At 40.7% G+C, this 14,195-nt stretch overlaps 1 protein-coding gene across 2 annotated transcripts; it reads right to left on the reverse strand.

Annotated features, from left to right (window-relative positions):
- Window positions 1-335: 335 nt before the first annotated feature.
- On the reverse strand, window positions 336-4,314 carry sp7 (Sp7 transcription factor). 2 transcript variants are annotated; one of them, XM_081718460.1, is made up of 2 exons: window positions 4,134-4,314; window positions 336-2,714 (listed from the first exon to the last, which is right to left on the reverse strand). In XM_081718460.1, the coding sequence occupies exons 1-2, from the start codon at window positions 4,179-4,181 to the stop codon at window positions 1,380-1,382; spliced, it is 1,383 nt and encodes a 460-aa protein (XP_081574586.1). In that variant the 5' UTR covers window positions 4,182-4,314; the 3' UTR covers window positions 336-1,379. The 2 variants fall into 2 exon arrangements, with proteins under 2 accessions (XP_081574586.1, XP_026856376.2); XM_027000575.3 differs by having other exon boundaries at window positions 4,161-4,307.
- Between the last annotated feature and the right edge of the window lie 9,881 nt (window positions 4,315-14,195).

Consider the following 14,195-nt stretch of genomic DNA (forward strand, 5'->3'; position numbering starts at 1 on the left):
GTGGTACAATATAAAATCTTAGATGACTAACAGCCATTAAAAGACCTGCTTAGAATGCATGGAAAAATATTTCACTTCCCCAAATGTTTCAAGTAATGCATAACCAAGTAATATTGGTAATGTATGCAATTTGTTGTTATTATTATTATTATTATTATTATTGCTGCCACTGTCATTGTTGTCCCTGTTAGGCGTGAAGATGAAGACTACAAATACTTTTAACACAGTTTGGTGTTTTGGTAGCAAGTAGTTCATGATTTTGCTTCTCTGACCTCATATGATAGTGTTGATTTAAGATAACATTTCATTTCCTACTCAAAAAATACAACAGAGAATTGAATTTCACTTAATTTAATTAAACAGACATACAGTTTGCTGGGAAACACTTTTTGGTCTCATATGTACATGCTGGTAAACAACAGAAAATACAATTAAGATTACATATCCTAAAAAATTTGAAACCTTACAAATTGGCTTTAAATTCTACATATAAAGTTCATAAAAAAGCCAGCAGAACCTGAAAACCAACTGTCTAAAAATAAATAAATAATCATATAAAATGAAAAGTTTTAATTTATTTATGACTGGCTTTGCTTCATTGCCTGGTTCCTATTTTGTAATGCCAGTAAACTGCAAGATTGTCTCTCAAATGTTCATAATTTAAGGCATAAATTAAATTTTATGTAAATAGGAAATTAAATAAGACAGGAAATAGGATCAAAGTGGAACTCAAAGCAAAGACTAAACTGTACACCTAACTTCTTCTTTGCAACCATATTCTGCAAGGGTTTCTGAAACTATCAATTCAGTTTCAGAAAGGGCTGTGATAAAAGAAGAGAAAAATCATAATCTCTTCTTGTAATAAACATAACTTTGCAATGGAACTGCTGGCAAAGCCCAAAATCCTATCCAAGCCATTGGTCAGTGACAGTTGGGAGGTCCTAATACCATGGCCAAAATGCAAACGATCACTTTTGAGTAATGTCATCTGTAACACCTGTCTGTGATAATGATCAGAAAGAACAAGGATTAACAAGTCAATGGAACTGCTTAAAAATCAAGAAAAACCAGAATCTAAGTCAGATGCCTGACTAGGTGGGCATCTATAAATCTGTCTAGAAAATGAATAAAAAACATGTTCGTCTCCTGCCCTTGCTTGATTCCACACACTAATCCTTCATGTTCCACAGGAGAATATTTATATTAGTGGTAGTCTGTTTTCCTCAGAGGCCATTATTTGAGTGTATCTACAGATGAATGTCATAGAAAAGCCTTTCTATGTTTTTTTTTTTTCACAACATAACATTTTACGCTGAATAGCACCGATGTAACAGCAGCTCGATCTGAAGACCCCCATCAGATGATTCCCACAGCGATGGTTATATCTCCAGCAGACCGCTGCTGTTCTCCACCACGTTCCCTGCGGCATTCTTCTCCTCCCCATTAGCCGTGTGGTCCTGCATGACACTCCCAGTGCTGGCTGGGGTGCCGTCACTGGGCTCCGCAGATTCCTCTGGACCCCGAGGCTCCGACTCGCCCTCCGTTCCTCCGGCCTTGCCCTGCAGGCTGCCCTCTGAGTGGGTCTTCTGGTGCTTGCTGAGGTGGTCGCTGCGTGTGAAGCGCTTGTTGCACAGCAGGCATGTGAATTTCTTCTCACGTGTGTGGGTGCGCACATGGCGCTCCAGCTCATCGGAGCGCGTGAAGCGCTTGCCGCAGAAGAGCCAGTTGCAGACGAAGGGCCGCTCGCCTGTGTGCCAGCGGAGGTGGGCCTTCAGGTGAGAGGCCTTGCCGTAGACCTTGCCGCAGCCCGGGATGTGGCAGCTGTGCACAGGCTTCTTGCGCAGGGAGGCGGCTGAGGCGCCCAGCCGCTCCAGCTCCTGACAGTTGGGGCAGTCACAGGAGGACCTGCTGGTGGCTGAGCCACCCGTGTAGGCCCCGGAGCCCCGGGCTGGTTTTAGGCCCATGGGACTCTCGATGAGGCCGCTGCTGGCTACCGGCTTGGGCTTGTACATGTCCTGCGGAAGCATGTGCTGCGAGGACTGCAGGAGGTGCGAGGAGGTGCTGAGGCCCACAGAGGGGTACGGTGCTGGGTTGAGGGGTGTGAAGTCAGAGCTGTAGCTGGGCATGGGGGGGCTGAGGGAGGCCTGAGGAGCCACGGGCTGCAGCGAGGCCTGTAAACTGTCGGGCTGGGCCTGGCCACTGCTCAGCCAGTTAGAACCGGGGTGGACATCCCACCAGGAGGATGTGGCGTTGGCAGGCGCAGCGGTGATGCCAGGGTGGATGCCTGCCTTGTACCAGGAGCCATACGGGTGGGTCACATCCAACGAGGTGTAAACGCTGGTTAGGCAGTCGGCTGTGGCGTGGGCCTTGGTCACCAGGAGGGAAGGGTCCTGGGAAGCTGTGGATGTCTGGAAGGAGGAGAAGGGGCTGTATTCAGAGCCGTATGCCCCAGCAGGGGGAGGGGGGCTGCCGGTGGGTGTGAGCAGACCACCCCCCACACCAAACGAGCTGCTGTAAGAGTCCACCATGCCTTCGCTGCCTCGCCCAGTCTTAGGCACCTGCAGGTCAGAGGTCATTCCGTAGGGCTTCTTGACAGGCGCTGTGCTTCCTGCTTTGCCAGGCGTGGCTGTGTCACGGACTGGACTGGTGCTGCCAAACTTGTTGCAGGTGGCGGTCAGCATTGCCAAAGGACTTGAGCCATAACGTGCTTCTTCCTGAGAATGGACAGAACAGCACCAATGAGACTTAATACTTTGACATGGAGCATTTTGTTTATGTAGGTAACACTAATAGTCAAGCAGAATCTTTAATCCATCATGTAATCCCTTAAATACATATTGAAAACAGGATTCCTGGTGGTTTTCAGACATAAAAAATGCAACAACAAGCTTCACCTTAGTGATTAATATGTCATCACCCACACAATTCCTGTTAAACAAGTTTGCCACTGTGTGATTGCCACCAGTTCTAGAAGAATGAGGCACTGTTTTGATGACAACTGCTCTTATAGTCCTTTGAACTGTTGTCAGGCCCCCTTCACTTCAGCAGGTAACCAAGTACAAAGCTTTTGTAGCTCTAGTTACCACAGAGGAACTACTGATGAGGAAATTAAACAAATCGAGAATTTAGACATTAGAAATCTCTACCACATGAATTATTAGAATTATAATAATATTATTTATTATTCAGCATAAATTAAATTACAACACTTTTAACCCTGTCACACAATGTCCTTTTGAACCTTTGTGCCATAGACTTGAGTGGAATGGGACTATATAGTTCAGTCTGAAATCTTAATCACATGTTTTCTGTAAATTTACTGGTGTTTGTGAGAGTTACATAAAAAGTACACCTGAAAACTTCTAACGCGTACTCATTAACGTCTATTTTGGTTACATTTTTAAATTGAAACCTATAAAAAACAACTGTATACAGAAGAATGTAGAAGTATTACTGGATTTATTTAAAATTAGGGTCAGCGCACTGTTCTCTGAAAAGTACATGGGCGAAGTGCAACGGGGCTCTAGTGACTTCAGCGTTTAGCGATGGTCTCTGCCCCTGAGCGCTGAACACACGCGGTTTGACTTGGCACAGGTTGCTGCTCCCGTTTCCAGGTTAACTGCGCCCGATTACCATGCGGAGTTTTAACTGGTCTGTGATGCCTGCCTCAAAGCCATTACGCCAGGGTTTTATTTCCTATTCCCTTAATGTTTCAAAGTTCAGAACGAGGACCGCGGGAAAGCTTGCGCCGCCCTAACATACGGAGCTTTAATTATCATTGTAGAATATTTTGTCACAGTAATTCTGATCCCGCGCATCATTCTGCCAATCTGTGTACATCAAAGAGTTCAGCAACTCGTACAGTGTGTAGTTTCTGATAAATTTACCGCTTTCCCCATTTCATCCTGTGTAGCTCAGGATAAATTACAGCTTTAGACAAGAGCATTGATCGATGCTTGAAGTAAATAATTTATAATTTAACCAGCACTTAAGTATAAGTGAATCTAAACAGCAAAAACGCGCCCTTTACTTCCCCCACGCGCTGTCTCCAACGCCCATATACGTGCATAGGATAACTGTCACAAGAATTTAGTCTAGTAGGCGTAATACCAAAAGGTTTAGCGTGCGGTTACCATTATTAGTTTTTTGTCGTTCCATACCTCCAAAACCGACGCGGCCATCCCTGAGGATCAAATCCCAAAAGTTGAGTTTTCAAGACGGGAGGGAATCAACTCGTGGCCCGGGACGGTGTGTGAAGCAACTTCTGCACGAGCGCAGTAACTTCTATGTGGATTCAGAGACACGCCTTCTAATGACAGGGTCCCGTTCCCTTTGAAGCACAGCCAAGAGGCAATAGAAAAGGAGAGAGGGAGAGAAAGGTCCCCTTCGCGTCCTACCTTGCCATAGGCCTGCTGCAAAACAGATAATAGTGCGTATAAACGGATGTTTTAATGTTATTACGTTTGATAGCTAGTAATTTATCAAAGAACCGCTACTGAGATTTACCCATAAAAAAAAAAAGAAAAAAAGATAGCATTTACGTTTTTTAAATGCTTTTTAAAAACATGGCTCAGTAATAGTTTTTAGGTATTTTTCTGGGTTATGGCTTTTGTGGAGTTTAAACATATTACTTAAATTACACAATCCCAAACGAGCAGATACATGTAATAAATATTTATTATTCAGACACGAAGCTATATCAAGAAATAATCATGATGGGAACATTATATTAGTGGATTTTGTGTTTTCAGACTAATGAAGGCAACAACAGCATTTGTAAGGTACAGTTTCTCAAATGTTGTGAAAAAGATAAATGTAACTTAGGAATGAAAATGAAAATGAAAATGAAAGCAAATGTAGGCTAAATGCATAAATTAAATAGACTGTAACCAAAACATGTCATTATTGAAAAGCCAACTTGATTAGTTGGTGGCTTGTTCTGCAGCATAGAAAGATTTATCACATAGGAGAGGATCTGACACCTGCTTGCACTGGGATGTTATTCATCTACTATAATACACTACTGAATTTTAATTGAAAAAGAGTTTCAGAATGGTAAAATGTATGCTTCGGGGTGCCTGTTGAGATGCCTGTGCTTTGAGCTTTTTTATATTCCTAAAACTATATCACATTATTACAACATCTCTCTCAAAAAGTGGACATTTTTAAAGTGTAGGTTATTTTACATTCATCACATTGTAGAAGCATGTTTACTCTTACCAGTCCATAAATTAAGAGAAAAAAAATTATAATTTGAATAATTTTAAGATGTAGATTGTAATGTTTAGTATAAAGTGTACAGTGTATTGACCATTTAAAGCATAGCCTTACTTAAGACCCATCATACTGTAGTCATTAAAAGCAGTAGTGTAGGTTTCATTTCAGTTTTGGTGGGGGTACACTGCTTCCACCACCAAACCTAACACATTGTATGAGAAGTGTGAGCAGAAATTACTGGGGGGGTACGTACCTCTGTTCCCCTTCCAAACCTATGCCTCTGCTTAAAGTGATACATAGACTTTTAAAAAAAAGTCAAATGCTGTTGTCAAACTGAGTGTTTGGTAGACAGCTATTAATGTCTAGATTGATTTTACGTAAAGGCAGTGCACAGGTGATAATTTTTTATAGAGATACAGGACTTGTTTTTACCTACAGGACTCTGTGCTTTGAGCAGGTACATTATAGACAAAATATAGCAGTAATATGATAATCACAACACAGAAGTTCCTGCACTCACGTATATCTTCATTTAGTTATAATGTATGGAATTAAATATAGGGGTACATTCAAAAACACCAAAATCAATTTACAATATTTTAAAAACCAAATCTTATGAAAAAGGATAAGTTATATGCAGATATGCAAAAAAGGTCAAATAGTAATAAGTGTGCCTTTCAAAAATGAAATATGCACACATACAGCATCTGTGTGGACTTTGCATCAAACATTGAGTGTGATTTGCAGGAAAGAGAGAACAATAGTTACAGAGTAACTCAAAGGAAGCATGTTAAAAGATATAATATGTTTCCCAGAAGATAATAAAACCAGAGTTCATTTTCAATATATATAATCTATTTATTTATTTATTTTTTGTGGATTTATTCAGTTTCATGTAGCAAATGAAAATCAAAGTTTCCACTGAATCTTGGACCACTAGGTAGATGTAGACCTACATAATGATTGCCATTTTCATGTTGCACATGAGGACTGTGATGTTTTTATTTCTAATGAAAATAAGAAGCAGAACAGGACCAACCATGAAACTACAGACTGCAACATAGCTGTCCATGTTTGTAAATAAAAAGACAATTTAGAATAAGAAAAATAAGCTAAATTAAAATATAATGCCAATTGTTAGTTAGCAGAGCTAAGTGACCTATAACTAGCAACCTAACAGAAGGAACTGCCACAGATCTGCCACTGGACAAATCAAACATAGTAATGCATATTACCCTGTACATAACTTTGTAGCACAGTTCATGATTTCTATAACCTGAAACTTGGTCAAAAGCCTCCCCTGGTGTGTTTACAGAAACCCAGAGGGCAGCATCATGAACAGCCACCAGGACTGAGGGGGTGTGTAGACTCATGTAGGCTCCAAATGGCTTAAACATATGATTAAAGGTCTTTAAAGAGACACTCCAAAAATTTTCAATAGCAGGTTCATTAAGCTGACCAGGATACAAATGTCAACACATGAAACTGCATTCTTTATATGGTTCATGATTCACAAGATAAATACAAACAACTTAAAAACAAAAAGCATCCTAATGATGTCACCTGAAGACATTTTCTAAAGTGCTACTCTAAAGCAAAAAAGAAAGGGTGCTTGAAGCTAAAACAAAATGGAAACCAGGTTGTGTCATTTAAAAACAGCCCTCGATTATATCATTACATTTAGCCACTAAGAAATCTCATAATAATTTTGTTTGAACCAGTGCTTCAGAAAATACTATTGTTTTCATTTAATTCTAACAGCAGTATTATAGTAGTCATTCTTTTCAATCACCCTGATTCGTTGTATCACATGTAATGGACACACTCTATGATTAGCTCTTTTTTAACCCTGCACTGTGTGTGAGGCTAGCTTACACACAGTTATCAAATAAATAAACAGTTAAAATGGTCTTCCGGTAGCCCATCTTGGTTTTGAGTGTCCTTGTGGGCGTTTCTTTTTTTCCAAAATGAGGGGAGAGAAGATTAAAATTGTTTTCAAAAATAAACATGTAATTTCATTCTTTATTTTTTTCCCTCAATTACAAGGCTTGGTCAGAGCAGGCTTGTAGTTTGTGAGACTTTGGCCCTCAGTGTAACACACAAACTATATTTAGCAGTCTGCTCTTCAAATGACCCTCTCCCATCCTGATCTCCTTCTTTCTATATTTCTCTTCTCTTTCTCTTCTCTTTCTCTCTCTTTCTCTCTCTCTCTCTGTCTCTCACGTATGCACACACATTTATGCGTGTACACACACACACACACACACACACACACACACACACACACACACACACACACACACACACACACACACAACGTCATTACTTTAATCCTTCATCATAGTCATGTATGGACTAGCTGCTGATGTGTTTCCATTATCAGTCACTACGTCTATTACTTTACTGTGTTTATGCAGCCATTGCATTATTTCAGATAGGTAGTATGTAGTATAAACACCAGATAATGCCTTTTTATCAATGCTAATATGAGTGGCATAATTCCCCCCATTAATATTTTTTATCTACATTTCAACAATTTGAGGGCTTAAACCTTTTCTGTTCAGATCCTGACAGAAATTTGTTTTAAAAAGTTACATAATTTCAGAAACATTTGAAAATAGCATTTTGGCCTTAAGATGTAAGACCGTGTGTGGTGTAGCTAACCGACATGGTCAATTAATGCTAGGTTTATGAAGTGTAACACTATTTATGGGCTATATCAATGGGGAAGATGAGGAGGTTTTTTAAATAATGGGTATGCAGAAGGGCTATATATGCTGTTTTCAGTGTGTTAACATTAATATTCAAGGTCTATGAGGAAGTTTAACAAGTGGGAGTTGGAGGCTGTAGGATACATGTACAGTTTATTATGGCTTTTATTATGGCTTTTACAGTAATCAAAGGAAAAACAGACAAATCTATCAGAAACATAACCAAACAGAGAATTATATACATCATCAAAACACATCCAGTGGCAGGTATAGTAGTACCTTAACTATTAACATTGAAAATAAATTGTAATAAAATTACAGAGAAATTCTGGTAAACTCACTGCAAAAACTGAAGCAAGCTGGGTACTCCATATGAGTGTTTTAATGAGTCTGTCAAGAATCATGCAGATGATGATGAGGGCCTGAGTCAGAGTAGAAGAGACCAGTCATCAGAGGAGGAGAAACCAGTCAGAAGAGTAGGAGAGACCAGTCAGCAGAGGAGGATCCATTGGGGAGTATTCTAGGGCAGAGACTTTGTGACAGGACTTTAAGAAAAATGTTTACATTATCACTTGTAATTTACCAGTACAATGGTTCTTCTTCTGTTTTTTAATTTCCTGATGTATTGAAAACAATTCTTCACCTTCCTATTTAGGGATATTTTTAAATGAAATTGGGCTAGATGTGAATATCTGTGACATGGTGCATCATAATATGTTAAAGCAAAATCTAAATGATAAATTTTAAATATACACATAATTTTAGTCCTTGTAATAAAAAGTATGTCAAATAAAATCAGTACTTTGTGTTCAGGCACTTAGATGGTTGTTTGTCATAGAGTTTCTAGCTGAATTCAGAGACCTGATAAGACCAGAACTGCCTCAGGGCAAAATGGCAGTGTAGAGTGATGAAAGCAGGCCTTAGGTTGACTTCAATTTAAGTACAAGTACCTTTTCAGTGTAAATTCATAAACACAACTGAAGTCGAAACAGCATTTCTATTTCATAGAAATAGAAAGTAGTTGGATACAAAACCATACACTGTGAAAGAAAACACTTTAAAGAACAAATCTTGTGAAGAACACTGAAGTACCTGGTCTGTGAGTATTAGCAGAAAGGAGGAGTTTTAGAGAATGAAGGGAGGAAATGTAAAACAGAAGTGTGCAGTTGACCAATGCATGTACTTTTAATGTAAATAGAAAAGTATGGCACCACATGTGCAAGCTTCCATTGATGTAGCTTGAGGAAACTGCTCTCCTTGAGATTTGCATGTGGTTTTCCCATTTCAGCTAATAGCTTTGCAATTTCTCTTTGCTTTGCAATTTCTCTTTGATGATCAGTAATAACACATCCTAAAGAGTGCATAAATTGAAAGGAGAGGTGTAGGAGTCATAATACGGTGCGCCTGTAGACGTAAGCACTTTATTGGGATGTTCTTTCTGGGCTTATCCCCACCACCAGTTTCCTTCAAAGGGGCAGAGAGACTGCATCTGTAATTAGAGATTTAGTAGGAAACTGAGGGAAATCATTTTGTGCCTATTTTTGAATTTTGACATGAAAGTTTCTGCACTCTTGGGCTGGGTAATGGTTTGTAAAAAACAGATTATTGAGCTATGAATTTGTGTGAATGTTTATAAAGGAACTGAGGCAAAAGTGGGAAGAGTGGGGGCAAGAGAACATCATACTTTACACATAGAATGAGCACAGTCATAGCATGAATACGGCATAGTTATGCAGTAGAATAAAAGGACATTTGCTACTGAACTAGTCATCATAAAAGCCTCATCTGAAATCCTTTCAATTTCAATCCTTCAACAAATAGTTTCCTTTTTTTTTTTTTTTTTGTTAGACATATGGGGTCATTATGACTAACATTAGCATAAGTAGTTTTTGGCTTGAACAAATATTAATTTTCAATTCCTCAGGCATTTCATTTGACCTATAAATCTCCTGAGTGAGTGATTGTCTTGGACTGTATTTCAAGTGACTGCATTTTTTTTTTCCTGGAGTCAATATGCTTTCATCATCAGCCGGCATGTCGTCAGCGTGGCGAGGTCCCCAGAGCGGTTAAACGGGAATCAGCGGAATTGAGTCTCCCTAAATTCCACTCCCCCTCTGCCGCCCTCAGAAAACTCAGCTTCTTAATACCGCTGCCACGCGGGGAAAAAAGTGAAACGATTAGATGTGTGTGAGTGGCTCTGGAGATGGAAATGTGGTGAGGGAGAGATACAGGGTCAGGGACAGAGCCGCAGTGCTCTCTGACTGCCTTTTCCAGGCGTTGCGGTCACAAAAAAATTAGAATTTCAATGGAAAATGAGGGAGAGAGAGAGAGCGCACGAGAGAGACACAAGAGTGAGTGAGACAGCGAATTTAAATGAGTCAACAATGGCCCCTTCAATTATTAAAGCCTATTTATGATAATAAGAAAAATGTGTAGTATGAAAGTTTCTGCTATAAACATGTGGCTTTGACACTCATCCAATGTGGGTCTTGAATGAACCATAGCTCAATGTCTTCAGTAAAGCTAATCAACCTGGTGGAGAGGAAAGGTGCAGTGGAAATGGTACAAAACTGTTACTGCATGTCTGTCAGCTTGTGGCAGGATTATGAGCGCATTTTACACTCTATATCCTGCAGACACAGAGATCGGGTCCAGTACCACAGCCGCATCCTCGGAAAGAGGAGGCAAACGAACATAAACCCAGAAGTGTGGTTTAAAAAAGAACAATGCACACCCAGTGTCAGAGGAAGGGAGAAAGGATGGAATCCTAAAGGGAAAGAGTCCAGAGACAGAGAAACATAGACAGAGAGACAGAAGTCTTTTACAGCAAGGTAAAAATAAGCATGTTGTACCTAAAGAGAACCTTTCCTTTAAACCCCAAAAACAAAACAAGAAAGGCCAGTGAACCACACCATATGTAAGCTAGGAGACTCAGACCACCCAACGCTGCTCCCACACCCTGAAGCTAAAAGAGGGAAACAGCAGCACATCAAATATAGCCATTACAAAGGAAAACATTAGGTTCCCTCACATAATCCAGCTTCCACCTTTAGATTGGTTCCCATTAGCGCTTGTATTTTTATATTTAGTCAAGAACACCAGAAATGTTAGACCCACCACCATCTTATAAAACATTTTTTTTTCTTTCAAAGCATGAGTTTATACAATAGAACTAAAATTGATGAGTTATGGGATTGGCAATCCAGATGTTGAACAGAGTGCGGCTGTCGGCAGCGAAGCATCCTCAGCGTAACATGTTGATGCGACACATGTAATGCCGCCTGGGCCTGAAAATAAAGCAGAAACCCTTCCCTTCCCCTGGCTGAGCCATGTGGTCTGGGAGCAGGCTCTAAATCGGGAGTGCTGGCTCGACTCTGCACCATGCGGCCTCCCCCACAGCGAGCAAGCGCGGTGGGTGTGGCCCTCGTCACGATGGTTTCTGAGGGGGGCCCCTCCCGAAGTGCTTCGCCTCATGCCAGCGCCCAAGGGCTCCAGTCAGCCTGAGCGGAGCCACCGCGGGCTGCCCACGCCACGTTAACAGTGCAGCTTTATCGAAGAGCTCCCCCTGCAGGGCCTGTGCCGTCACTTCACCCGTAGAGGCACGGCGCCTCAGGTAGGACCCCCCTCCACCCCCTTATCCTGCTGTGAACAATTCTATGCCCCGATGCTTACAAAACTGGAGAGTTATATATACAAATACAGGGGTGTGTCACAGAATGATGGAATTCATTTTTCTATCTAGTCCTAACTCTGTGCAACTCAGTTTATCCAGAGGCAGCATTCATAATGTGTTATTACATTATTTTCACAGAAGCCACAACATTGCACCGCACCCTGCCAGCTGACCAGCATGGTGTATGGGACTCCTCCACTGCACATATGAAAACAAGGCAGAACTATTATGCTATCAATAACATGAAGCTGAAACCCAAGACTGTAGTGCTTTGTTTTGGCATTCAACAAGAATGGAACTACAAGTAGCCTCAGGTCATTCTGAGCCAGGCTGGTTTTTCAGGACACTGAAGACATATAGACATGTTAGTGTTAGGGTTAGGGTTAGTTTTAGCACTTTCATCTTTCCAAGGCAAACACTATAGCTCTGGTTCCTCATTCAGTGACCCATAATCAGTTGATGGATTTTTAGAGCTAACTGTTATTTAGCAAGTTAATAAGCGCTTCCTAAGCAATCAGGCCTAATGTGGCACTAATTTGAAAAGTAAGGGAGTTGTGGGGTGAGCAGAGCAGCTGGTTTGAATCAGCAGAGGCCCCTGCCTGGGCTCTGCTTTACCCCCCCCTCCCATCCCACGCCTGCCCTAAACTGCTCTGCATGTTTGTGGAAGTGTGGCTGGCGGTCGGCTGCTTGGCCTGCTAGGCAGCGATGCTTAATTGGCCTTTGTTGTGGCAAGAGTAGGCGAGCTCTGGTCACATCTGTACAATAGTGATTGCTGCTGCCAGTACACATACACACACCTATACACCCCCCCTCCCCATATATATATATATATATATATATATATATATATATATATATATATATATATATATATATATATATATATATATATATATATATATATATATATGCATGCGCACTTGAAAGTGTACATGCATGCATGCGTAAACCTATGCCCCAACACACATACATACACACATTTATAAATGTGCATGATCATGATTTATGAAGCTCTGAAACAAGGCAAGCTCACTGAATTACAGTGAGAGCCAACTCACAAAGGCAATGGTGGGAGCCTCTGAAAAAGTCAGTGTTAAAATACTATGATATATTTCCTCTTTGTAAGGGGATTTTGAGAAGCGTGTAATTATCGCATTTACAAAGGAGAGCTTCTGAATAATAAGATGGTACGTTATTGTAGAGTTTAGGAGTGCGGTGTGTGTGGCCTGCTCCTCTCCTCCCAACCAATGAGGGAGGAGAGAAAGAGAGAGAGAGAGAAAGATGCTTACAGAGTGGAGGCATACCCTGACTATAATGTTACTTGTACTCTTCTTTGTTCAGAACTGACTCCATCTTTGTTTTTTCTGGCTCTGACATTCTTAGTGTGGTTGTTACGCAGGATTTAATAGATCAGTATCCAGTTATAGCTGACTTGATATGAGACTGTGATTTATCCATATTTACAAAATATTTAAATAGACCAAAATTCCTTTTATCCTACTATTGCCATCCCTTTTTTCTTCTGTCTCATATTCTGTTACACATTTGAATGTAATATTATAAAACTATGAAATGAATCAAACCCCCCCCACCTCCTCTCTTCCCTCCCCCATCCTTCTCTTTTTCTGTGCTCCAACTCTTTATCTCTTTCTCTGTCTCATGTGGGACTGATTGAGCTTGTGGATTCAGCCTCATCAAAGACGGCTGCGGCTGAGTGGCGGCAGCCCGCTGCAGCTCCAATCTCCCCTTGCCCTAATGAGGCTACATACACACACACACACACACACACACACACACACACACACACACACACACACACACACACACACACACACACACACATACACACATACACACACACACATACACATACACACACACACACACATACATACACATACACACACACACACACACATACACACACACACACATACATACACACATACACACACACACATACACATACACACACACACACACATACATACACATACACACACACACACACACATACACACACACACACATACATACACACATACACACACACATACACACACATACATACACACACACACACATACACACACACACATACATACACACATACACACACACACACACACACACACATACATACACACACACATACACACATACATACACACACACACACACACACACACACACATACATACACACATACACACACACACACACACACACACACACACACACACACACACACACACATACATACACACATACACACACACACACACACACACACACACACACACACACACACACACACGATGCATAATGGCAGAAATACACTTAGTGCTGTGCATTCCATTAGGTTTTCATCTCACCCATCTGTCCTAATCTACATTGTCTCCTTTCTCTGACCATTATTTTCTCTTATATATATATATATATATATATATATATATATATATATATATATATATATATATATATATATATTCATTTTCTCTTTCTCTTTATGCTTTCCCTTTTCTCTTCTCTTCTTATGAAAGTACCCTTGTGCCCCTGCAAAACCACAGCTTTCTTCAGAGTACCTAAATCAC

Source organism: Electrophorus electricus, chromosome 7, assembly GCF_041902795.1.
Source record: "Electrophorus electricus isolate QZ-2024a chromosome 7, ASM4190279v1, whole genome shotgun sequence".
NCBI classification, from domain to species: Eukaryota; Metazoa; Chordata; class Actinopteri; order Gymnotiformes; family Gymnotidae; genus Electrophorus; species Electrophorus electricus.